Here is a 25,448-nt window from a genome sequence, read left to right on the forward strand (position 1 = left end):
ACTTCCGGGTCACTCTGTGGTGGTGTTTTCAGGCGTAGGGGCTTTTATTTCCTTTTATATTTTTGAACTTAAGCATCTCTCACGATAATTACAGGAAAGTCATATATACTTCTCCGTCTCCAAACCTCTATGACACAGGGCTAGTCCGTTTTCGTCCTTGAAAATTAGATAAGTATGCACCACAGCCACTTCCTGCTCAGAACGAAACTTTATAAAGGCTACTTTTGTACAGAACTTGTTTTTTGAAGTGGAAGGGGGAAGCGGAAGGGATGCTAAAGGACTACCACACCAGGGTGCCAAGTCATAAGACTGTTGTTAATTGCTTCAACGTTGACTTTCTGTGCTTTCATAACACAAACCTCATTCCCTCCCCAATCCCACCCTCCCTTACTGATCTAATTTTAAAAAAAGATAAAAGGAGGATTTATTTTTCAGGACTTTACCGGAATATCGTCTGGCGAAAGTGTCATGGATGTTTTACGTCCACAGCTTATAACAATCGATGGACGGAATTATAGAAAGAATCCTATCCAGGAAAAAAGTTACCGACATGAAGAAGATGAGGGTTTCTATCAAGGTAGTCCTAGTTGCTCTTAGGTCAGATGAGAAGTAAAATGTTCTTTGTACTGTGGGCAGTTCTTTGTTTTGCTGCTGTTCAGTGGTTCTGACAAACTTGATCTCAAATGAGGCATTCTTGGTTGCATTTCATGTGTCAAGATATATTTCATCTTGTACAGAGGCTTAAATGCCATGTGGAATCATTTTTTTCCATTTTTTTTTTAAAGATTTATTTGTTATTACTTATACAGCATCCTGCCTACATACCTGAAGAGGGTACCAGATCTCACTGTAGGTTGTTCTGAGTCACGATGTGCTTGCTGGGAATTGAACTCAGGACCTTTGGAAGAACAGCCAGTGTTCTTAACCTCTGAGCCATCTCTCCAGGCCCCTCTATTTTATTTTCAATGATGTGTTTGAGCCGTGTATGCTGTGTGTGTGTGTGTGTGTGTGTGTCTTGTGATTGTATGCATGTATATGTGTGTGTATGTGTGTGTGTACATGGGATCATGGGTGCCCAAAAAAACCAGAAGAGGGTATTGGATCCCCTGGAGCTGGACTTACAGGTAGTTGTGAGCCACCCAGTGTGAGTATTGGCATCTGAACTCAGGTCACCTACAAGAGCAGTAAGAGCTCTTGACTGTTGAACCCCCATGTGGAGTAATTATTAGTAATTATTGTTAGCTCTTAGTGTTCTGTGGCAAAATCAAGCCCCTTTATCTGTGAAATTGTAAACAAGGAATGATTGTCTTTTTTGTTATTTAAAAAAGTAAATTTATTTATTTATTTATTTATCTATCTATTTATTTATTTTTGAGGCAGAGTCTCTCTATTATGTAGCCCTGGCTGTCCTGGAACTCACTATGTAGATCAGGCTGGCCTTAACTTAATAGAGATCCACCTGCCTCTGTCTCCCCAATGCTGGAATTAAAGGGGTGCACCACCATGTCTGGCTAAGATATGAATTATTGAAATAAATAGGTGAAGGATTTAGTACAGTGTCAGATGATGTTAAATATTATGATTATGTTTTTTTCTTTGTAGTCATGTGTTAATAGTTCCAAAGACACAACTGTATTTTAACATACAGTAATTTTGTAAACTGAATAGTTGAGGTGGCTGATAAATATTTTCAGGGTAATGAAACCGTGAGGTTAGTGTTAATGCATAAACAGGGCCTCTCAGGTTCTTTGCAACTTTTCCTTTTTGGTTCCTGAGATTTTCCACTGAGCCCTAAACCTTGGGGATCACTTTCCCTTTGATTCTTTTTACTGTCTGCAGTCATCCTTGAGCTTTGAGGTCCTGTTTTTTATTCTGATTCTTTCTCTCCCCACCTCTCCTTACTACGTAGCTCAGGCTAGTGCTCTTCCTGCCTCAGCCTCCCAAATGCTGGGACTTCTTCAGGTGTATGTCAGTCTGCCTGGCCTCTCTTTTCTATGTTGAGATTTTATGGAATAAGTTCTCCCAGTATCATTCTTATTCATAATTTGTTGAAGTAATTTTGTATCATAATATTAAAAAGTACTGACTTCTAGACATAAAAAGGATTTGTTTTGTGTGAACTTCATCTCAACAGAACAATAGTAAAACATGTTTAGAACCTTAACTTTCTAAGAGAAAGCAGCTAAATATTTGGTATATATATACTGCTTTCCCAAGCTTCTGAGAATGAAGGCTTTAAAATAACTATTGTGTTCTTTTTATTATTTATTTTTTATGTATAAGTACTCTATCTGCATGTACATCTGCATTCCAGAAGAGGACAACAGATGCCAGTATAGATGGTTGTAAACCACCATGTGGTTGCTGGGAATTGAACTCAGGACCTCTGGAAGAGCAGAGAGTGCTCCTAACTGCTGAGCCATTTCTCCAGCTTCTTCTTTTTATTCTTTATTTCTCCTGTAAACACACTGGTACTAAAGCAATAGTCAGGCTGTTCTTTGTACTTGTACTTGCCTCCTTAAACCCAGAGAGCTAAGGAGGGGGCTGTTTTTCATTGAGCAGCGGCATTCAAAGGTGTTCTGGTTTCTTTGCAGACTCTATGGAATACTCTGATGAGCCCTGCGATGCCTATGAGGTGGAGCAGACCCCTCAAGGATTCCGGTCTACTGTCATTGCCCCTAGCCTGCTCTACAAGTGAGTGACTGAGTGCCCCATCAGTTTTAGGGAACTCAGCAGGAAGCCGCCTCTTCAGTCTGTCACATTTACTGTGATACTTGATTACTGATGATTAGAGTTTAGTGTTTTGTGTCCTGAAATGTCAGAGGACTGATTACAGATTAATATAATCATTTTGTGCTTATTGCCACATCCTGTTGACTTTTACTTTTAAATATCCTTTGACTCTACCATTTATCTTCACTGCTACCCCTTTCTTTTCTATGGATTTCTTTTAAAAAATATTTAACGTGTATGTGTAATGCTGCCATGTATGTATGTATGTATGTATGTATGTATGTATGTATGTATGTATGTATATGTGCACCTATGTGTCTGGTACCTAAGGAGAATAGAGGAGCTTGTTGAGACCTCTGGAACTCTAGTGAGGCACCTGATGTGGATAGCAGGAACTGAACCTGGGTCCTGTGCAAGAGCAGCAAGGGCCCTTAACCACTGAACCATCTCTTCAGCCCTTCTGTGGATTTTCTAAAATAGCCCTCAGTAGTCTCTCTGAATCCCTCATCTCTTTTTAGTGTACCTCGAATTGGAAGTGTAATGATTTAAAAGTAATTTTTCTTTTTTTTTGAGATTTGTTTTTCTGTCAGTTGGTATTTTGCCTGTATCTATGTCTGTGCACCACATGTATACCTGTGGAGGCCAGAAGAGGTCACTGTATTTCATGGAACTGGAGATGGTTCTTAGCCACAATGTTAGTTCTAGTAAACTAAACCAGGCCCTTTGGGAAAGCAGTCAGTGCTTTTGACTACTGAGCCATCTCTCCAGCTCCCTGCGTCCCCTTAAAAAAAAATGTTTTTGAGGCATAGTCTTTCTTTATAGTTGAGGCTGACATGGAATTCCTGAACTCCTGATCCTCCTGTTTCAGCCTTCCATTTATTGAGATTCCAAATGTGCATCACCTCACCAGGCTTGGAATAATATTCTTAAAAGGAAAATTTGATTATTTTACCACTTTTGCTTAAAGTCCACCTTTGGTGGCTGGTGAGATGGCTCAGCAGGTCAAGGCACTTAGCATAAATGCCTAGAAACCTGAGTTCATTCTGGAAACTTTGTAGAGGTGGACAGCAGAAACCAACACCACAGAGTTTTTCTCTGACCTTTGTTCAACATGCTGTGGCAGGCGTACCCATATATACACTTATGTATATGCACATGCACATTCATAATACACTAAAAAAACTCTGTCAGTGGTTTTCCACTGGAGATGGAATTCTGGTTTGTTAAAGCAATGGCCAAAATTATGATCATGCCTTAGGTGATTTTGTATTTTCCCTTTCCCTTCTTCCTTTTTTTTCCTCTCTCTCTGTAGCTTATATTACTTTTTCTCTGTCTGTGCTTAGGGTTAGAATACCCATCTGATTTTTTCAGTTCCTTCTATGTGCCCTGGTTTCCCTAGCCTTTGAGTTCGTCTGTGTGGTGTGCCTTTTGCTTCAGTCTTTTTTCTTACCTGGCTAAATTCTCCTTTCTAGAGAAGCTTGTTTTTCTCCTGGTCATCCCTGCCAATCACTGATTATCTTACTGTATGTGGATATAATGCCCCTAATTGTGGTTTGCAGCATTTATCATTGTCTGTGTTTGTATTTACCTATGTGCTGCTTGATGTCCCCTGTGGGAAGCTTCTCAAAGGCAGGGATGTATCTATTCCATTAATTCTTAGTGCTTATCAAGACTGTTATCTTTTTTCGAGGATCATCATTTTGAATTGCTTATGAACTTTGCTGTCACGTCAGCATATGCTTGTGCGCATGTTCTCTCAAGCTGTTCCTCACACAGTAGAATGCTATCAGCAGCTGAGCTTTTGGGCTTGCCTGGGAAGGTCAGCTGGTCTAAAAAGTACATCATTCCTTGCTGTTTTTCTGTTATACCAGATGAGTTAGGTCTGCCCTGGGTGGGATTGCTACAAATATATACTCAAATACATTTGAACCCTAGTAGTTCCTTTTTATCATCCTTGGGAACATTCTGAAATACCTATTGTGGATAATAACTCTCCTTGAATGTAGCCAAAAGGGAAACCAAAGCGAACCCTGACAGTTCACCTTCTTCCTAGAAAAGGCTGACATTTTCTCCTAGGAGACGTGATTTTAAAATGACATGACTCAGCTTTCTGGAAAAAAAAAAAAAAAGAAAAGAGTGTAATTCATCTTAATGTTTATAAGTGATACTGCTAAAGTGTGTCAGAATTTCTTAGATGTCTGATTCTGATGAGGACCTTTTGCATTCTGTGGACTCCTAAGTTCTTGTATTCCTGATGAACATATGGATGTTAGATTACATATTGGTCCTACTAAACCCTAATTAATAGATAATATTTACGGAGAAGACCCCTAAGCCCCAACCCTTTTCTTTCCTTTCTCTATTCCCTTCCCCTTCCAGTAGGGGCTCCAAATAGCCCAGACTGGGCTGGAACATGTAGTGTACCTGCTTCAGTTTCCCGTCTGCTGAGATTTCATGCGTGCTGGGAGATTCCCTATTTCATTTCTGTGGGCTTATTTGGGTCAAGGTTTTGCAGTGCTTGGGATGAAACCCAGGGCCTCTTTCCACATTGCTGGATAAGTGCTCTATCACTGAGCTGTGTCCCCAGCTGAACATCTCATTATTGGAAAAAACTGGCCTACTACAGTAGATATCAGTGGCTTTGTTATTCCATGTAAAGGCAGTTGACTGAGGACTACAGGCATGCTCCAGGAGTACAGTATAAGTGAGGTCTTAGGTTCAGTTCCTGAACACTTCTGTAAAATAATATTTTCAGACACTGTCAGCTGTGGTATTGGGTGTGTAATTGAAATAATAGAAGTTGAAATAATGTTGATGACAAGGGGTCTTTCTATTAGCTTTATCATCCTGTGATGGTTTCTTAGTGCTTTATAGATTCAGAAACTCTCCTAGCATCCAGTAGACTCATCCAATTAGTACTTCTAATACTGTAAGTTCCAAAAGATAACCTTGATTGTTAGTATTATTTATACTTGAGGCCCAGACAAGGAATTGGTAGTGAATGGCTGAAATGGGGTAGGTGAAAGCTGGGAGGGAAGGGTGGGAGTTGTATTAGTTTGTCCATTCTTCAGGGGGAGGTCAAAAGTTGGCTCCACTCTGATTGCTGTGAGTCATCAGATTTTTAGTATTTTAGAACCTGCACACATACAAATACAGTAACAATGTGTGTAGTATTAATATAATATTATAATATATTATATCTGTAGTGAAATCTCCCAGACAAAACATTAATATGTGCTGTGCTTAATTTGAGGGTCACATGCTTGCTTATGGTACCCTTTTTCTTCTTCCTGTTTTTGAAACAAGCTTTTTCCCCCTCTCTCCCTGTATTCTAGAATAGTCATGAACTTACTGATCTTCCTTCCTCAGCCTCCTAAATACTGAATCCAGATTAGCAAACATGGCTCTTTTTGTACATTATAAACCATCTGAATGGTAACTCCTGACCTCTTTTCTAAGCTCTTTACCCTTTGTGATTGACAGAGAATGGTCTCCATAGGCTTATATATTTGAAAGTTTGGTTCACAGTTGGTGGATTGTTTAGGAAAGATTAGGAGGTATGGCCTTGTTCAAGGAGTATAGTCACTCAGGGTGGGCTTTGAGGTATCAAAAGCCCACACTGGGCCCAGTCTCACTTACTCTTTACCTCATAGTTGTAGATAAGATGTGAGCCATCAGCTACTGCTGACAGTGCCATGCCTGCTTGCCCGCTGCCATGCTCTACACCATGGTGGTCATGGACTAACCCTCTGAAACTTTGAGCAAACCCTCAATTCAATGCTTTCGTGTATAAGTTGCCTTAGTCATAGAATCTTCATAGCAATAGAACAGTAACTAGGACACCCTGATTTAAACAATGTTGTAATAAATAAAAAATAAGTGAGCTGTTGGGTTACATATTGTTTATTATTAATCCTGAGATTATTATGGTGGTATTATTTAACCTGCAATCACAAATAATGAGGCACTGTTCCTAGACACCTGTTAGATTTTATAATTGCCTTATTTATCCTGGACTAGCAGATACTCCTACCTATGCTGTTTACCTACCTTATTATCTGTCTCCCAGCCCCAATCCAATGCCATCCACCTCAATCCTCCTCATTTGGTCTACCTTCCATCCATAATCACATTTGACTTGCTTGTATTCTACATCTGGGCTGTTTTATGCCATTATAGGTAGCTTCCACATGGTTTCTTCATGCTAATCCATCCTGGCGTCGTCCTTCTTCCTCTCTTCCAGTCTGTTTCCCGAGATTCTCTTGAACCTGAAGCCCAGGAACCCTAGCCACGCCTATCCCATTATCCCCTGCCCAGGTAAAGGTAGTTTAATCAACCAATCAGATATAATGACATAGGCAGGTTTACACAACAAGGATAGTTTTAACCAGATCTTGAGGGATAGCATCAGAACAACCCCCAACAGAACAATCAAGGTTAGTCCCTTGATTAACTTATAGTTAATTTTAGCTTATAAAATTAACTTATAGTTATTTTTTTTCTCCAAAGTAAGCAAACTTCTGCTTCAAACTGTAGATCCATTGGTAGCTGAAAGCACTATTTGAGACTGTGTCTGCTTTCTCTGGTTGCACTGCAGACCCAGATTTTGAATCTGATTTGAGAAGTAGACAGGTGCCAGGCATGGGAAATTCTGTTTGCACGTTGAATCAATGATGGCATCATTTTTCCTGTGAGTGAGGAAAGCATGTTCTATAAAGCTTAGTGACTTGTATTTCTCTATTTATATTGAACATCTACTGAAATGTTGTCCTAATTGGGAATATCTCTGGCCACATGGAACTTAAAACATGTATGTATATATATATATATATATATATATATATATATATATATATATGTGTGTGTGTGTGTGTTTTTTAAAATTATAGGCACATAGTTGGAAAGAGAGGGGATACCAAGAAGAAAATAGAGGTGGAGACTAAAACATCTATTAGCATTCCTAAACCTGGACAAGAAGGAGAGATTGGTGAGACTTACTTCTCTTTATGTTTTATAGATGTACAGAAACATACCCAACCTTTTACATTTATTTTGTGTGTGTGTGTCTGTGTCTATGTGTGGGTCATAGTACTGTAACATGGAGGTCAGAGGACAATCTACAGGAGTTGGTTCTCTCTTTCCAGTATGTATGTTCTGGGTATTTATCGCAGGTTGTCAGGTTTGAAGTGCCTTTATCTATTGAACCAACTCACTTCTTACTTCCAACCTCCACCCCTTTTTTTAGATAGTGTGTCATATAGCCCAGGCTGGCCTTAAATTTTACTATGTAAATGAGGCTGGCCTTCAACTCTTGATCTTTTTGTCTCCATTTCGCAAGTGCGAAAAGATTGGAGGCATTTGCTACCACTTGTGTCTAAGATACTTAAGTATTTGTGTGAGTGAGTGTTTGTTAAAGGTTCTTTGTGTGTGAGAGTATGTCTGTTAAAGGCTCTGTGTGTGAGAGTGTGTGTGTGTTGTGCACGTGTTCCTGTGGGTATGTATGCATCTGCACATCTGTGTGTGTGGAAGCCAGAGGTTATCAGGTGTTTTTCTTCCTCAGTTGCTCTCCATCTTATTTATCTATTTGTTAATTTTGTTCTCTCACTGAAACTGGAACTTGCTGAATTGTCTAGCCTAGCTGGCCAGCAAGCCCCCAGGACCCCTCTGTCTTCACTCCACCTCTCCTTCCCTATCTCCATCCCCTGCACTGGAGTTACAGATGTGCTCTCCACACTCAGGTTTTATGTAGATTCTGGGGATCCAAACTCAGGTCTTAGTGCTTGTGCTGCCAGCACTTTATGGGCCAAGCCACCTTCCTAGCCCCAGATACATTATTTTCAAGGTCATTGCTTCTATTAAACTCACTAGCAGCTTTCTTTGCTTTGGGGCTGCTGTCCCTGTCCCTCCCCCTAGCTTCATTCTCGTGCTCAGAGTCCTTTTAGTCCCCTAGAGTTACAATATCGGATGGTGTCTGCCTGTCTAGCATTTGTGGACTCTTGAATCTGTTGTTTTTTTTTTCCCCTCTTGCTTGCAGTAATCACTGGCCAGCATCGAAATGGTGTGGTTTCAGCCCGAACTCGGATTGATGTCCTTCTGCACACGTTCAGGAGGAGGCAGCCCTTCACTCACTTCCTTTCCTTTTTCCTCAATGAAGTAGAAGTTCAGGAAAGATTTCTGAAGTTCCAGGAGGAAGTGCTGGAGACGTGTTCCAAGGTAAGCAGAAAACAAAATCAAAACTTTTTTTTTTTTTAAAGTAAGAAATGGTTCATAATTCAAATAGGAATATAGACATATATGCCCATATGTTTTTATATATGATATGGAACATTTCTTTGTTAATGTGTGTGGGGTACAACCACCCATGTAGAGGCCACAGGTTGATGTTAGCCCTGGGGTCCTCCTGTCTCTGGCCCCCTACCGTAGCGTCCTTCCCATGCTAAAGATAGAGATGTATGCCATAGCACCTGGCTTTTATGTGGGGCCTGGGAATCTGAAATCTGGTCCCCTTACTTGTGCAGTGAGCATTTTACCTACTGAACCATCTCCTTGGTCCTCTCTATTCTTTTTAATTTTCAGTTATTTTTATTTTATGCATTTGTGAGTTTTGCCTACACGTGTATATCTGTGTGCCATATGTTTGTTGCCTGTTGTCTGAAGAGATCAGAAGAGAACATTGATCTTCTGGCACTGGAGTTGCTTTATAGCTGAGGATTATTTTGAACTCTGGCTCCTCCTGCCAGCACCTCCCAAGAACTGGAATTACAGATTTGTACCACCATGCCTGGCATAAAAGGCCATTTCTACATGTACAGTATTTGATGCCATGCATTTTCAATGGGAGGATGAAGAAAGTACCATTATCTGCTGATCTTCTATCTTCATGCAGGCAGTTGTGGCTCATTTGGGGTTAGAACCATGATAAAGATAAACTTGTGTATAGAACTCTAGGGCTGGAGAGATGGCTCACTGTTTTGAGCACTGACTTCTAGAGGACTTGGGTTCAGTTTCTAATACCTACATGGCAGTTCAGAACTGTCTATAACTCCAGTCTAGGGGATGCAATGTCCTCTTCTGGCCTCTGTGGGAACCAGGTACTCATGCAGGGCACACACACTTATACACTTAGATAAAATAAATCAATCATTAGAATGGTTACATAGCAGTGAAATTCTTGTGACTAGGATAACAGATAAACAGACTTTAGCTCAGCATGGTAGTACACACCTTTAATCGAGGCATTTCAAGGCAAGACAAGAGACTCTGTAGTTTGGGATCAGTCTGGGATAAATAGACTTTTTAAAAAACAGAAACGACAACAACAAAAATTAGGAAGCAAATCAAATAAAGTCATGAAGCAGCTACAGACCCTGTAGTTGCTTTCCCACCACATGTGTAGCACATGCTGTAACCCCAGCACTCATGATACCGAAAGAAGGAGGAGCTTGAGTTTGAGGCTAGCCTGAGGTGCTTAGTGAGACCCAGTCCAAAAAACAAACAAAAACCAGACCAGGATGGCTATGTATGATTTTATATTGTGCTTCGTTTGAAACAGCATTCTATCATGAATATTGTGTGGGACAAATCCCTCAATCTCTCAGCTGTTCTTTGGAGATCAAATATGAAATTACAATAGTCATGACTAAAGTAAGATAACATATTTGAAATGACTTCTTTCCCTCCCTTTATTGCTCTCTCTCTCTCTCTCTCTCTTTTCTTTCTTCTATCCCAACAGCAGTTTTCTGTCCTTCCTTTCCCCACAGCCTCTTCCCCTCACTTTCCCTCTGCCTCCTCATCCACTCTTCCATTTCTTTTCAGAAAATGGCAGACCTTCCATAGATATCAGTCAACCATGGAATATCAAGTTGTAGTAAGACTAGATACCTCCCCTCATATTGAAGTTGGATGAGGCAACCCAGTAGGAGGAAAGGCCTATTAATTAAAGTAGGCACAAGAGTCAGAGACAGCCCCTGTTCTCATTGTTAGGAGTCCACAAGAAGACCAAGCTACACAACTGTAACAAAAATACAGAGAGCCTCGGTCGGTTCTATGCAGGCTCCCTGGTTGTCAGTTCAGGCTCTGAGGCCCCTATGAGCACAGGTTGGTTAATTCTGTGGGTTTTCTTGTGGTGTCCTTGGGTTTTGGTTTTCTTGAGTCACTGTTTAGGTTTATAATTCTTCCTTCTTCTTCCACAAGCAATGTCTCTCCCTCTTGGCATGGGTCTCAGGCTGGACCTGTCATTGGTTGGCCATTCCCACAAAAATTTCTGTGCCACCTTATCCCAGCATATATTGTAGCCTTGGCTGAACTGGACTCTCTTTGTAAAGCAGGCTGGCCTTGATCTCACAGATCTGCCTCTGCCTCTTGAGTACTGGGCCTATGCCAGGGCTCTTCCTCCCCTCCCCCAATTCCTCCAACACTTCTCCCTACTTTTTTTTTTGAGATAGGGGCTTTTGCTGTATTGCCTAGGCTGGAACTCTTGGGTTCAAGCAGTCCTCCTTCTTTAGCCTCTTGTATAGCTGAGATGACAGGATGTGACATCATACTTGTATTAGATAACTTAGTTTTTGAATGCTATTTGGTATTCGATTTAACATAATCATTTTCTGTTTTTCATTACTGTAATTATGCTGTCTTAATTTGTTTCTTTCTTAATTGGAAATGGAGTATGTGCTTGAGTCATTTTCATGTATTTATCTAAATTGTCTTCAAGAAATTTATGTCCTCCAAAGAATTTTCTTTAGACTTCTTCCTCCAGTTTTGTCAATACTAGATGTTCTTCTTCTTCTGTTTATTATTTTTGTCTTATTAAAGGATGAATGAGGCACAAGTTTTATTTCTAGACTCTTCATTACAAAGTGTGTTTCAAAGGAAACCCAGTAGTACACATCATAGAGTGGATGCTGTGCAGGGAAGATTTTTGTTAGATTGTAGTATTTTCAAGTTACTTGTCTTTTCAGCACTTGGAGGTTCTGCATTTAGGTCATGGTTTAAACAGCTGTTTCAAGCTAAGGTATAAGCACAGCTATAAAGATTATAAAGATACCAGATCTGTTCTGTACACCAGATGGTGTAACTTAACTCAGATAGCATTAATCTTCTCAAACAAGTTTGCTGAAACATCTCCCAGAGGCTGGAGAGGGAGATGGTGGGGAAAGGTGTTTGAGTCCAGCCTGACAAACTCCAGCTCAAATGCTGGGGTTACATGGCAGAAGGAGACAACTGACTTGCACAAGTTGTCCTCTCTTCTCCACGTGGCTGACCCCCCCTCCCCCCCAAGAGGGGACCATACTCCTAAAGAAAACTGACTCTTCCTCTCTGGCAGCCTTTGCAGGGAGCTCCTCCACTCTTTCCCTGCTGGAATGTTCCCTGCTCTTCTCCTGTGCAAGCAGCCACAGCTACTGTGAGCTAATGAGTGCATTAGATATTTATGTACAGAAATGCTGTTTGCCTCTGGACCTTTCTCTTTTCTTTTTAAAGATTTATTACCTTTTAAAAATTGCATGTATACAGTGCAGTGCCTGTGGAGGCCAGAAGAGGGGAAAGGGTCCCCTGGAACTGGAGTTATTGGACACTGTGAGCCACCATATGGGTGATGGGAATTGAACCTGAGTCCTCTGAGAACAGCCAATGCTCTTAATTGCTGAGCCATTTTTCCAGCCCCTGGACCTTTGGTCATTCAAATTTTTCTCCTCTGCTTTTTTTTTTTGTTTGTTTGTTTGTTTGTTTTCTGAACCTTGGGAGTTTTTTTGTTTTTGTTTTCTTTTTTTAAATGTGGATGGTCTTAAGAGTTTGAAGTTTAAAAAAATAATATATTAAGAATTATCTTACAGTGAAATTAACTCTGGGGTGTACATTTGTATGGATTCTAACAGCTGCATAGATTTCTGTGACTGTCACACTGTTCAAATCTAGAGCAGGATCATGGCCACAGGCAGTTCCTTCAGAGCTGGGTTTCCCATTAATTTTTGTCTTCCTGAGAATGTTGTCTTCATGGAGTCATGCTGATAGGCTGACACAGGCCTCTTTCACTTAGGGCAATGCTCGAGCTTCATCCATGCTGTATATCAGCAGTTCGCTCCTCATTCCTCAGAGCTAGGTTCCACTTAATGGATGCACTACAGTTTTGCTTACTCATCCATTTGTTATGGAACACCATTAGGACTTTTCTGATTTCTGGCAATTATGAATAAAATTGCTGTGAACAATTGTGCAGAGGTTTTTACATAGACATAAAATTTCATTTTCTTACATTAAATTCACAGGAGTGGGATTGCTAGTATGTGTTGTAGGCATATGTTTAATTTTATAAAATACTACCAGAACTGGAGAGACAGCTCAGTGGGTAAAAGCATTTGTTGTCAAAGCCTGGCATCCTCAGTTTGGTTTCTGGAACCCATGTAAGCCAGGAGGAGAAAACTGAGTTCACGAAGTTGTCTTCTGACCTCTACATGAGTGCTGTGGCATGTGTACACACCTTTTACCTGCCCCCTCACTCACACCCACCCACCTACCATACACACACGCACACACATACACACACTCCCCTCCCCCCGCCACACACTCTCTCTCTCTCTGTCTTTCAGTAATTATTTTTAATTGAAAAGTTACCAAGCAGTTTTTAGGGTGTTTGTGCTGCTCTGCAATCCCAGGTGGCACATACGATAATTCCAGTTGTTCTATCTCTGTGTCAGCATTTGTATTGCCACTGTTTTCTTGTCTTACGATGCTGGGAATTGAACTTAGGACACCACACATGCTAGGCAAGCACTCTACCACTGAGCTATATACCCAACCCTGCTGTCACTTTTTTTATTTTAGCCGTTTTAATAGTTATGGAGTGGCATCTTAATACAGTTTTAATTTCCATTTTCCTAATGATTACTGATGTTCAACTTTTGTTTTCACTCACTGTTATATTTTCTTTGGTGAGTTACCTTTTCATGTTTTTGCCCATCTCAAATTGGTTGTTTTTAGGGCTAGAGAGATGACTCAGAAGTTAAAAGCATTTACAGCTCTTGCAGAGAAAGTGGGTTTAGTTCCCTACACTCACATGGTGGGTTACTTCCATCTGTAGCGCTAGTCGATGGGATCTGACACCAAGTCTGACCTCTGAGGGCTTCTGCATACTTGTGCTACACATATACAAACCCAGGCGCATGTAAAATACTTAAAAAAAATCTTTAAAAATAGGTTGTTTGCTGGGTGTAGTAACATACACCTTTAATCTCAGCAGTCAGAGGCAAAGACAGGTGCATCTTTGTGGGTTCGAGGCCAACCTGGTTTATATAGCAAGTTCCAGGCTAGCCAGGACTTTATAGTGAGACTCTGTCTTAAAGAAAGTTATCTTTTTAGTTGAGAAACACATACATACACACACAATATGCTTGAACACTTGCATGTCCACACCCACATGCACCTTCTTTTTTTTATCCTGGATATTAGTTTTTTCAAGAATATATTGTTTACAAATATTTTCTTCCACTATGTAGTTTGTCTTTTTACTCTCTTGCCAGTGTTATTTTTGGAATAAAAATGTTGTCTTTTGATGGTCTAGTTTATAAATTTTTTGTGTTGTAGACTTTTTGGTATCAAAATTTTTTGATAACTTTTTGCATTGCTATAAAATGAACTTCACTTATGCTTTCTTTCAGATTGTATATGGTTTTGTTTGTTTTGCTTTTTATTTTAGACATTTAGTTCAATTATTTTTGGATACAGTTGAAGCAGGGCTGTGGCTCTAGGTAAAAGTGCTTGCCTTGTCTGTGCAAGGTTCAGATTTCCATTTTTGTTGCCAACCTCTATCCCCTAAATAAAGGCAGGTTAGGTTTTTGCTTGTTTTTCAAGACAGGGTTTCTTTGTGTAGCCCTGGCTGTCTGGAACTCTCTTTGTAGATCAGGTTGGCCTCACACAGAGCTACCTTTTTCTGCTTCCCTTGTGCTGGGATTAAAGGTGTATACCACCACTGCCTGGTAGTTATCTATTTAATTTTTTCCCACTTTTATTTATTTACTTTTCATTAGCTTAAGTCTAGGAAGTGTATGGCAGCATACAGGTTCTGTGTCCAATGGCCTTTGTTGGAAGGTTGCTTCAGAATTTGGCATGAATCATGCCACTGTTCCCATGGGGAAAAGTTACTTTTCCCCAGATCACTCTGGTTTTATTTGGTTTGCCTCTAGGAGTTACTGTATTGTTTTTTGCTTTATACATATAAGTGCATCACTTGCCTAAGTAGCATTCAGTTTCACTTCAGGCATAAACGCCTTCAATCTTAAAGAAGAGCTCTGTGCTCTCTTTAGTTCAAGAGACCTTGCTTGTAGTCAGCAAAAATGGCCTTGCTGTACAGCCTTCCAGACATATTTGCTTTTTAGAAGTTCTGTACCCAGCAGGCTTCGACAGGCACCAAGATGGCAGAAAAAGAAAATTTGTTTAATTTTTAACACATATTTAAATTTATTTTATATTCTTATCTGTGTACCATGTTCATGAAGTGCCTATGGAAGCCAGAAGAGGGCGACAGATACCCTAGAACTGGTATTAAAGATGGTTCTTAGCCATCATGTGGGTGCTGGGAACCAAACAGAGCAGCCAGTGCTTCTAACCATTGAGCTATCTCTCCAGCTCCCTGCCTTTTGTATATGAATCTCCGTGATATGCTTTCCTAATTCTGTAATGAAGAGAGTAATGAAACGTGGGATTAAAATACAATAATGGTTAATGTCTGTAGTTTTCAGAAAGATTGAGATCTGATTCTGGAGTCCTTACTCATGTACAGTTGAGCACATGAACTTATCTTATGACCTGGTTGGGAACATTGTAGGAAGAATTAAATGAGTTAAAGTACTCAGCATGGTGCTTGATCCATACTAAATATTTGAGAAGTGTTAGCTATACTTCTATATTTACTATTGGCTAGTTTAAAATGTATCCCTTAGAGTGTTAAGATTAGATGGGCTTGGGATATAACTCAGTTGGTAAAGTGCTTACCTAGTATGATGGAAGCCTTGGGTTCAATGAATAAACAGGGTATGGTAGAATATGTGTGTAATCCTAGCATTAGGATGTAGGGGCCCTGGTTATCCTCACATACCCTGTGAATATAATCCAGCCTGGGAAATATGAGATGCTCTTGGAAAACAAAACAAAAAGAGATTAGATGAAGCTAGCTTTGATAGTTGTAGCAGTGACAGTGGATACTTTTTTTGATATAATTTTTTTCTAAGGTCTTTTTTTAAATTTTTTATATTTCTTAAAATAGAGTCTCTGTGTCATTCTGGCTGTCCTGGAATTAATTATGTAGACCACACTGTCCTTGAACTCAGAGAGATTTACCTGCCTGTCTCCTGCTTCCTAAGTGCTGGGATCCAAAGGTATGTGCCTACCTGAGGGACAGCCTGGGCTTCATAGAGAATCTTAAGCCAATCGTAAATGATGAATTTGGCTTTTAGTGCTTAAACAAGGTTGTATGTACATGTCAGATGCTCATATGTGCATTAGAACAGTTTTCATTTAACATCCTGAAGCAAGGTTATTTCACTTTGCATGGGAATGGAAGGTGGCCTAGAGGTTCACATGCACTGGGGTGAGGGATGTGGTTGAGAGGCAGAACAGGAGCCTGGCTCAGCAGCACAAGACAGAAGAGAAGCAATAGAAACATAAGTGTCACAGCATCATGTAGGCCTGTCAGTTTTTGCTGGCAGAGATGTTGGTCAATTTTGAAATTCTCTTCCGTGTAAATGAAGCTCATTGTTAGTTGTTTGCAGTGCTGTGACTGCCTCACATGGGACATGCATTGTGACTAGTCTGTCTCTGGAGGTGTGTACACACTTTTTTACCTTCTTTTCTTTTGGCCACTGGATTAGGCTGATAGGGAGCAAATGCTGGAAAGATTGCTTTAGTTCATCTAGAATGAGATTGTCTGCTTTGAATCTAATGCTAGCCTTAATCAACCTGAACCGCTTTCATGGAGACTTCATACTGATATAGCTTCCTTCCTGTTTTTAAACCATTTCCTGGGAGCAGCAGGGGAAGAGCACAGCAAAAAGGAGGAAATAAGTGAGGGGCCATTATCTCTGTTATGTGGGAGAGGTTTTCTAGTGAGCTTCATTCTGGTGTTAGAATGACAGGCCAGTGGTTTTAAAAGCCCTCAGGTATTTTCTAGGGTCAATCTAGTGAGATCCCAGGTCAGGTGACTTCTCCTCTGGAAGCCTGAGGACTGTGTATCTGTCTGTTCACTGAGGTGACCTGTGGTTTTATTTTGGTTTCTCTTAAGTTCATCTGAGATCTCTGATAGAGATCATTAAAAGAGGTAGGGATGAAATCAGCAGTGTGGTAACCAGGCCTTTAATCCCAGCAGTAGGGAAGCAGGGACAGGGGTTCTCTGAGTTTAAAGCCAACCTGGTTCATGTGGAGGGGTGGTATCAGCATTCCTTTATTTAAAACAAAGGAAACCTGATGGCAGGAGCATGGGAAAGCTGGCCCCACAACTGGTCTGCTGTGTGGCAGCATGGGTGAGGGGGAGATGCCCTCCTCCACCTTGCCTCTCATCACCTGTGGCAAATGGGAGAGCTGGCCCTGCCCTTCATCAGATGCAGCACTTGAGAGAGCGGACCCTCACTGGACCTGGTGATGGGGACCAGGGTGAGCCAACCCCAAAGGAGTGAGAGTGGGAGCTGGCCCAACACCTTGTCAGCTGCAGCACTGGGGAGAGTGCTGCAGCTTACCTGAGCAGCCAGTAGAGCTGACTCTGCTAGCGTGGGGCAGGTGAACTGCTCTGAGAGCAGGGACGTGGGGCAGCAGGAGCTGGCTCTGTCTCTTCTTGGCCATGCATGGCATTGGATGACCTAGCCAGGGCAGTGCTGGAAGCTCAGTTTGGTGGTGTAGGTGCTAGAGAACTGGTGGGCTGACCAACTCAGCTACCACCGAGGCCCACCCCAATGTTTACCCCATCTATGAATTACTGGAGTATGTGGAAGGGACTGTTCTACAGATCCAAAGCAGGATCTCTATGATACAAGGCAACAACAGGATATCTGGGAGGAGTCCCAGTGAGGATCCAGTATTATTGATAGTGTAGCAGAAGCCGAGGCCTTGAATCAACCCAATGACTCATTGCAATGAACATTTGCAAACAAAGAAGTGTGGACAAAAGGGTATACTGTGGGATATCCTTCCACAACAAGATTTTTTTTTCTTTTTTTTTGGGGGGGGTTGCAAGGATAGAGGACAGGTTTGAAGGGATAAGGAGAGAAGGGAGATTGGGGTACATGATGGGAAGTTCACAAAAAAGCAATAAAAAGTTAAATAATAAAGCAAAAGAAAGTGAAATCCCTCTGTTTCTTCCTTTCTTTCTTGCTTTTTGAGATAGGGTCTTGTTTATAGCCCAGGCTGGCCTGCTCACTATATAACCCAGGCTGGCCTTAAATTTGAAGTGATCCTCCTATTACAGCCTCCTAAGTGCTTAGTTGCAGGTGTGAATTACCATGCCTGGCATTACTTTTTCTACTTTTGTTAAAATTATCCTTAATTTTCCTTGTCTATGATGGTATTGTAAATAGCCTTTTAAAAAATGGCGGTTTTCTTTTTGTGCTTGTTTCAGCTTTTACCTATCACTATTACTATCACTATACTATCACTCACTATCCCTCTAATTGGTTTTTTGTTTGTTGACATTGTCAAGCTCACATTTGTAGATTAGTATGGAGGGCTGTGGTAACGAAGCACCAATGCCTGGAGGGCTTATACACACCAATTCATTGCCTTGAAATTCTGGAGCCTAGAAATCTTAAGTCAGTTACTGGGATTGGTTTCTTTAGAACCAATCTCCTTGGTTTGCAAATGACCATTTTTTTCTGGTATGGACTTCCCTGTGTGTGTTTCTGTTTCCTAATCTCTTACATGGACTCCAGACATTAGGTTAGAGCCCATCCATATGACTTTATTTTTACCGTAATTATCCCAGTAGGGGATCTCTTACCAAATATATTCATACTCTAAGGGTCTTTGTAGCTCAGTCTGGTCTTTAACTTGATGTACACCTGGGGACAATCATGAAGTTGTGATCCTTCTGTCACTGCCTCTCTTGTGGTTTTGGGATTATAGGTGTGCCACCATGCTGGGCTTCAGAAGCCCCATCCTGATCCTTTATCACTTGTCCTTCAGCTTCTTCCTTTAAAATAAGTGGCTCTTCTGTCTCTTTGTTTGATAGCATGCTTGTCTTTGACCTTACCCTTCACTCTCCAAGGAAATGAAATTTACTTTAGCAAAGTGTTTCCTGAAATTACCTTCCTTTGCACTCATCAGTTATATAAGAAATGTTACTTGGCTATAGACATTATTGCCACCATCCCTGTGCTTCAGCTCCTAAACCCAAGTATTTAATGGGGGACTCAGCTGCTCACAGACATCGATAAGGCAGTTTTCATCTATATGATCTGCAGGTAAATGGCACCTTATTTTTTCAGTCTTTCTTGCTCACGTTATGTTCATAAATGTCTTACTGTCTACAGATTACAACCCTGTGTATCTCTAATCATCTATAGCTAGTAATGCCACTATAATTCCACTTGATCTTACAGCATAGCCTGGTGGAAAGCACATCAGTAATGAAAAACACTGATTAAAAACTCTGTGTGGTAGAGCATTCTGAAGGCTTATAGATCTGTCTGCAGCAACCAGGGTTTTTTAGGCTGCCTAGAGAACTTGAATTGTTGTAGTTGCAGAGACATGATTTTTATATTGTGTGAAGCTGACATTGGGCTGAAATGGCTCTTGGGTCTGGGTTCTTTTACTATTCCCCACAGAAGGATTATTTTTTTTCTTGTAGGATTATTCATTAAAGAAGAAAACTATATATAAAACTTTAACATATAATTTTGAATTTTTTATATATTAGGGAAGTTGGAAAATTAGTAGAAATGATTAGAATGAAGATAGTCCACTTGTAAGAAGAGTCATAAACCCCTTCAGTTCTGATGTTGGTTGGGAAAGTAAGAAGAGAGGCACTGCAGCACTCACATATTACACTATTTGGATGGAGGGCAGTAGTTATGAACAAGTTGTTTTTCAGTTCATATACTTTATTAAGCACCTACCACATGCTGCGTAGGCATAACAACATAGTAAATCTTTATACTAATAGAGATTTAGTATAAATTTAGTATAAGACTTTTTCCTTAAAGATTCTACATCTGAATGTGGGGTGGCATGGGAGAGCTATTAGAGCAGTGCAGTGAGCACCAAGAGGAGAAGCTCTGTAAGGCTCAGAGAAGGCTTGCTAAGGCCACGTAGAAGGACACATAGAATTTTAGAGTAGACCATGGCATGGAGATAGTGCCGCTTGAGTGTCAGCTGGTCGTGCTATTAAACTTTACTACATCAAACAGGACTTGCAATAATTGAAATAAGGGGAAGGGTGGTGTCAGGTGGCTGCTGAGGGGCTGGGGGTGTAGTTCAGTGGTAGAGTGCTTGCCTAGTGTTGACAAGGGTTCCATCCCTAGCTCTGCTAAAGGGAGTATGGGGGCGGGAAAATCAGAGCAGAAGCCTGTTTGGTTGCACTGGCACTGTGGTCATCAGGGTTTGCCTTTGAGAATCCATGTCATTCTGGAAGTGTTGCTCTCTAATGCCCTGAAGGGTCTTTTGGAGGCACGCTTAAGTTTTGAGGAACATAAGCTTGTTGTCATGGCTTTCACAGAAGCGAAGTGCTTCCTCCCTAGGAGGGAGAGGCTCTTCTCTTTAGTAGGTGAGAATCTAAACAGTGCCTTCTCTGGTGTATGAAGGCCAAGTCTTCACTGCTCTTTCTTACTAAGAACCACTATACTTTCTCATTGTGTCTGAATAGAGAGACTTTATAAGCCAGAAGAATTATACAACTTAAGGTATTTCATTAATAACACTTAGAGGCTCTCAGATGAAAGTCAGTTTTTCTGAACATTTTAAAAGAATAATGGAAATGACTCAGCAGAACCAAATTTAGTTTCCAGGGCTGTTGGAACAGGGAGTGGAGAGATGGTTTGTGTACTGCTGCCTAGTCATGTAAAATCCAGGAGGAGGCCATGCTTCTGTGTACCAGAGACTTCGTATAAATTTCATTTAATCTCCAGAATGGACCTGACACAGAGATGTCTGTTTTACAGATGATGAGCTGAATTTCAGAGCAGCTTAGTGACAAAGCACTGTCGAGTTAGAACTTACACCTAGGAGTGTCTGATTGCAAAGCCAAACACTCTCACCACTCTGCCTTATTTAAATAACTTCATATGCTAATGAGGTTGATATCATTTGCCCTGAAATGCTATTATGGGATTTTGCCATAATAAAATATAGGGAACAGAAGGTCAGGCCTTCATGTTTTATTTCCTTCTTGTTTACTTAGGATATCAGGAAGTGAATTGGGGAGGCCTTCACAAACTCCTGTTTTCTTAGCAGGTCCTTATTATGGGCTTTGAGTGAAATAATTTATAGGACCTTTGACTTAGAGGTAAGGTAGGAGACCTCTCTTCATAGAAGAGGAAACGGAAGCTGAGAAAAGTGAAAAGACTTGCTTAGCAACAGTGGGCTGTTAACTGAATGTAATTGGAACCTGAGACTGCATTCCAGACTAAGGTGAAAGTTGTTGTAACTCCTGGACCTTGTCCCTGGTAGTCAGCATCTACTGTTTATACAGAGCACAATGGTCAGAGCCTTCAGAGTTTGTTTCTTAGGAACCGTGTAATGAGCACGGCCTTGCAGCTTGAGTCTGAAGAGAGGCTTCCTTTCTGTTCACAGGCACTCAGGCAGATGAACCTATGCGAGGTCCCATCTGCCTGGCTTGTACACTGAGTGTTAAGAAGTAGAAAGAATGGTGGGCTAACCCATTGTACTCTTTGTGGACCTTTCCCCAAAGCTTGCCTGTGTTAGAGATACATGCCAGCATTTCCTGAGATGGGCCTGGGCTTGTGAGGCCACCCACACACCTGTCATCTGAGCTGCTTGGGGTGCTGAGGCAGGAGGATGGCAGGTACAGGGCCCAACTGGGCTATCTGTGGGGTAAAAAGGCAGCCTGAGTAACTTAGCAAGATTCTGTTTCAGAATAAAGAAGGGCTGGGATGTAGTTCAGTGGTTGAACGCTGGTCTAGCATGTGAGAGACCTTACGTTCAGTTGCTAGGATGGAATCCTGAGATGATGATGTGGTTAGGCTACATGGCGCACCTTGTGCCTACCTACCACTGGGGCCTCTGAACTCTGGTTCAGGCTTAAACACAGTTCTCTGATGAAGGGTGCTGTACGTTTGTTTTGTGAGACCCTACTTAACATGTGAAGAGACCGCCTTAGAGATGTGAATTTTCCAGAAAGAAGCACGCTTATTTTCATCCAGACAGAACTGCCTGGGAACTTCCCTGTTATTTTGGCCCCCTGCTTGGCTCTCCTGGGTGGAAGGTCAATAGCATTAAAACTTTCAGGCGCCAGCCTGGGTAGCCAACCCAGTTGAGCAGAGCAGTTCCAGCTCCAAATAATGGCAGGCTTGGAGCAGGGCCCAGTTTAATTAAACCCTGGAGTAAAGAACCTGATCTTGGTCTTGATTTGTTTCAACGAACAGGCATGAGGTAGGAGTATACAGGCTTGAGGTAGGAGTATATCTTCTGAGCAAACAGAAACAATGGCCCTAGAGATTTATACCATTGTCTTAAAGATTGTTTGATCTTATATTAAATCTAGACAATTCTGTAAGGGATATGGCTGCTATTCATTCATTCATTCATTCATTCATTTATTTATTTATTTATTTATTTATTTAGATGGCAGTGCTAAGCAGGGTGAAATTGAGTTTCTCTACTTACTAAAAGACTTCCCAGTAAGGTTACTTATGAATTCCCAGTAGAGTCAAAGACAGTATCACCTCATGATTCAAATCTAAAGACTTGAGGTCATATAACCTTAAGCTTTGTTAGTGTTCTGTTGTACTTCACCCATTTAGTTTTGCAGTATTCAGTGTTTCCTTGGCAAGTAAACCCAAACTGGTAAGTGGTAGTCTCTTACAGGTAAGGTAAGCTGGGTTAGTTAGTTTTTTCTGTTGCTATCACAAAATACTTGACAAAAACCATGTAATGGGGGCAGTTGAGATGGCTCCATGGTTAAGGGCACTTGCTACCGAGCTTGATGACTGAGTTCAATCCTTAGAATCCACATGGTGGAAAGAGACAACTGATTCCCAAGAGCTGCCCTCTGATGCTCACACATGTGTGCTGTGGCGTGAACATTTGTGCACGTGTACATACACACAGAGTGTGATAATTTAAATAATAAATAATAATTTTTTTTAAAAAAAAATAAGGAAAGGATTTCTATTGTCTATTTCAGAGGTATCAGCCTCTGGTAGATTTTCTATCCTTGTGGGCTTGACAGAGGAAGGGTGGGGGTATAGATAACAACAAACTACTGAATGCTGGCTGCATAGTCTCAGGCAACCTGGGGTGTATCATGAATCCCTGTCTCAAATAAGAAGACAAGAGAAATAAGAATTTAGGGTTTGTTTGCAAATCTTTCTCCAAACCCACCCAAATCAAATATCTAATCGTTAGTTTAGGTTCATTTGAGCCTGCCCTTCCTCCCCCTGTATGTGTTGTGATAGAAACTATCATTTATGCATGTTAAGAACCCTATACTGCTGAGCTATACCCCTGGCCCTTTAGGTTTTCTCCAGTTTTAGTTGTTTTTTTTTTTTTTTAACCTTCCTTTTAAATCCTTGTTCATTTATTTTTAAATATGTATGCCATCAACATCCTTCCAAAAGTCAAAACTAATAAAGAGTCATGCCAGGTATGGTGGTGCATACCTGTAATCTAGCACTTAGAAGGCAGAGACAGGTAGATCTTGATGAGTGAGTCTGGTCTACATATTGAGTTCCAGGCCAGCCTGGAACAAAACAAAAACAAAAACAAAGAAATCATGTACACATGTTCACACTTATTATTTCTTTTGTTTATTCTTCATCATTCCTTGTAGGAAACTAGTTCTATTGTTCTCTAGTTTATCTGTTATTTTTAAAGCTGTTTGTGTGTGTGTCTGTGTGAGTGTGTGTGTTGTTTTTGAGACAAGGTCTTATGTGCCCCATACTGGTCTTGAACTTGCTAAATAGTCAAGGATGACCTTGAACTCCTGATCCTCCTGCATCTACCTGTGAGTACTGGGATTATGGACATGGGCCAGCCACACATGGTGATTCAGATGGTGGTGGAGTTCAGACCTAGGGCTTTGTTTGTGGCAGGCAGGCATTTTACCAACTGAGTTAAATCCCTAGCACTTCTATGCAAATGATCTTCGATTTTTCTTGCACAAATGGTAGCAAAGTATATAACTTCTTCTGTCCGTTGCTTTTCACTTAATAATACATCTGGAAAACCACCCCTTGTTTATTAATATGTTCATATATAATTTTCATTCTGGACACTTAGGTATTTTGCAGTAATGGTTTAAGGTCATACACAGTATTTATATATTGAAGAAATATGGCTTCAGTATCCATTTCTAGAGATAGGATCATTGTGTGTATTACTCTGTTAGTTTAGTATCACAGACTACAACAGACTGAGAACTGAGAACTTTCTTTTCTTTCCTTTTTTTTTTTTTTTTTTCTCTTTTTGTTTGTTTTTGAGACAGCATTTCTCTTTGTAGCTCTGGCTGTCCTGAACTCGCTTTGTAGACCAGGCTGGCCTCAAACTTACAAAAACCTACCTGCCTCTGTCTCCCCAAGTGTCTGGATTACAGGTGTGTGCCACCACACCCAGTGAGAACTTTATTTCCTTACAGTTCTAGAATCTAGAAGACAAAAGATTCTGGGCACTAGTCTAGTTACTAGATTGCAGATGACTTCCTCTTTGTGTCCTCACAGGGCACAGGAATACTTGTTGTTTATTGTTATTATTAATTTTCTTTGTGTAAAGATACCTGCTTCATAAGATTAGAGCACCACCTGATGACATGAGTTCACTTTATCTGCTTCGAGGCCCATTCTCCATTGGGCGTGCGCACTTTGGCATAGGGTGACACAATTCAGTCTATAACCATGGGTCTTTTCTTTTCTTTTTTTTTTTTTTTTTTTTGAGGCAGGGCAGCCTGGCTGACATTAAACTCATAATCCTTCAGTCTTTGCCTCCTAAGTGTTGGGATTATAGGACATTTTTCATTTCTATTAGCAATATGTGGAAGTGCTCATGTGTACTACACATGGGCTGTCAGTTGATAGATGAGAAGTAGTATTCAGTATAGTTTTAGTTGGCATTTAGTTTTCTTTTTGGCGGGTTTGTTTTGTTTGTTTTGGCTTTTCTGTGTAGCCTTGGCTGTCCTGGATTTGCTTTGTAGACTAGGCTGGCCTTGAACTCATAGAGATCTACATGCCACTGCCTCCCAGAGGGATGGGATTACAGGCCTGTACCACCAGGCCCAGCTGCATTTATTCTTCTTACTTTATAAAATATATTTATCTTTAATGATCAGAGATTCTGCATGATATACTGATATAGCCAGAATTCGGTGGGATTATAGGAAATCAGTGGTACTGCTGACAGCCTCCGGGCAGAGGCTCTGTGTAGCAATTCTAGTCTCATGGAACTCAGTACCCTATCATCATGGAAATCAGTCTGACACTATGGTAGGACATGATTACCCGTCAACATCCCTGAGGCAGCCTGCCTTCCTTCCTTCCTTCCTTCCTTCCTTCCTTCCTTCCTTCCTTCCTTCC

General features: G+C 40.9%; 1 protein-coding gene across 6 annotated transcripts in view; it reads left to right on the plus strand.

Moving 5' to 3' along the window:
• Ascc1 (activating signal cointegrator 1 complex subunit 1) overlaps positions 1-25,448 on the plus strand; it is a 92,137-nt gene that overhangs the window by 951 nt on the left and 65,738 nt on the right. For 4 of the 6 annotated variants that reach the window (XM_055614466.1, XM_055614457.1, XM_055614459.1 and 1 more), the window contains exons 2-5: positions 436-577; positions 2,595-2,694; positions 7,623-7,720; positions 8,768-8,946. In XM_055614466.1, coding sequence (XP_055470441.1) covers positions 469-577; positions 2,595-2,694; positions 7,623-7,720; positions 8,768-8,946 — 486 coding nt within the window. In that variant the 5' untranslated portion in view covers positions 436-468. Of the gene's footprint in view, positions 1-7; positions 173-435; positions 578-2,594; positions 2,695-7,622; positions 7,721-8,767; positions 8,947-25,448 lie in introns of those variants that run through there. The other 2 variants (XM_055614456.1, XM_055614475.1) reach the window with 2 other exon arrangements.

Source organism: Psammomys obesus, unplaced genomic scaffold (genome assembly GCF_907164565.1).
Source record: "Psammomys obesus unplaced genomic scaffold, mPsaObe1.curated_primary_1811, whole genome shotgun sequence".
NCBI classification, from domain to species: domain Eukaryota; kingdom Metazoa; phylum Chordata; class Mammalia; order Rodentia; family Muridae; genus Psammomys; species Psammomys obesus.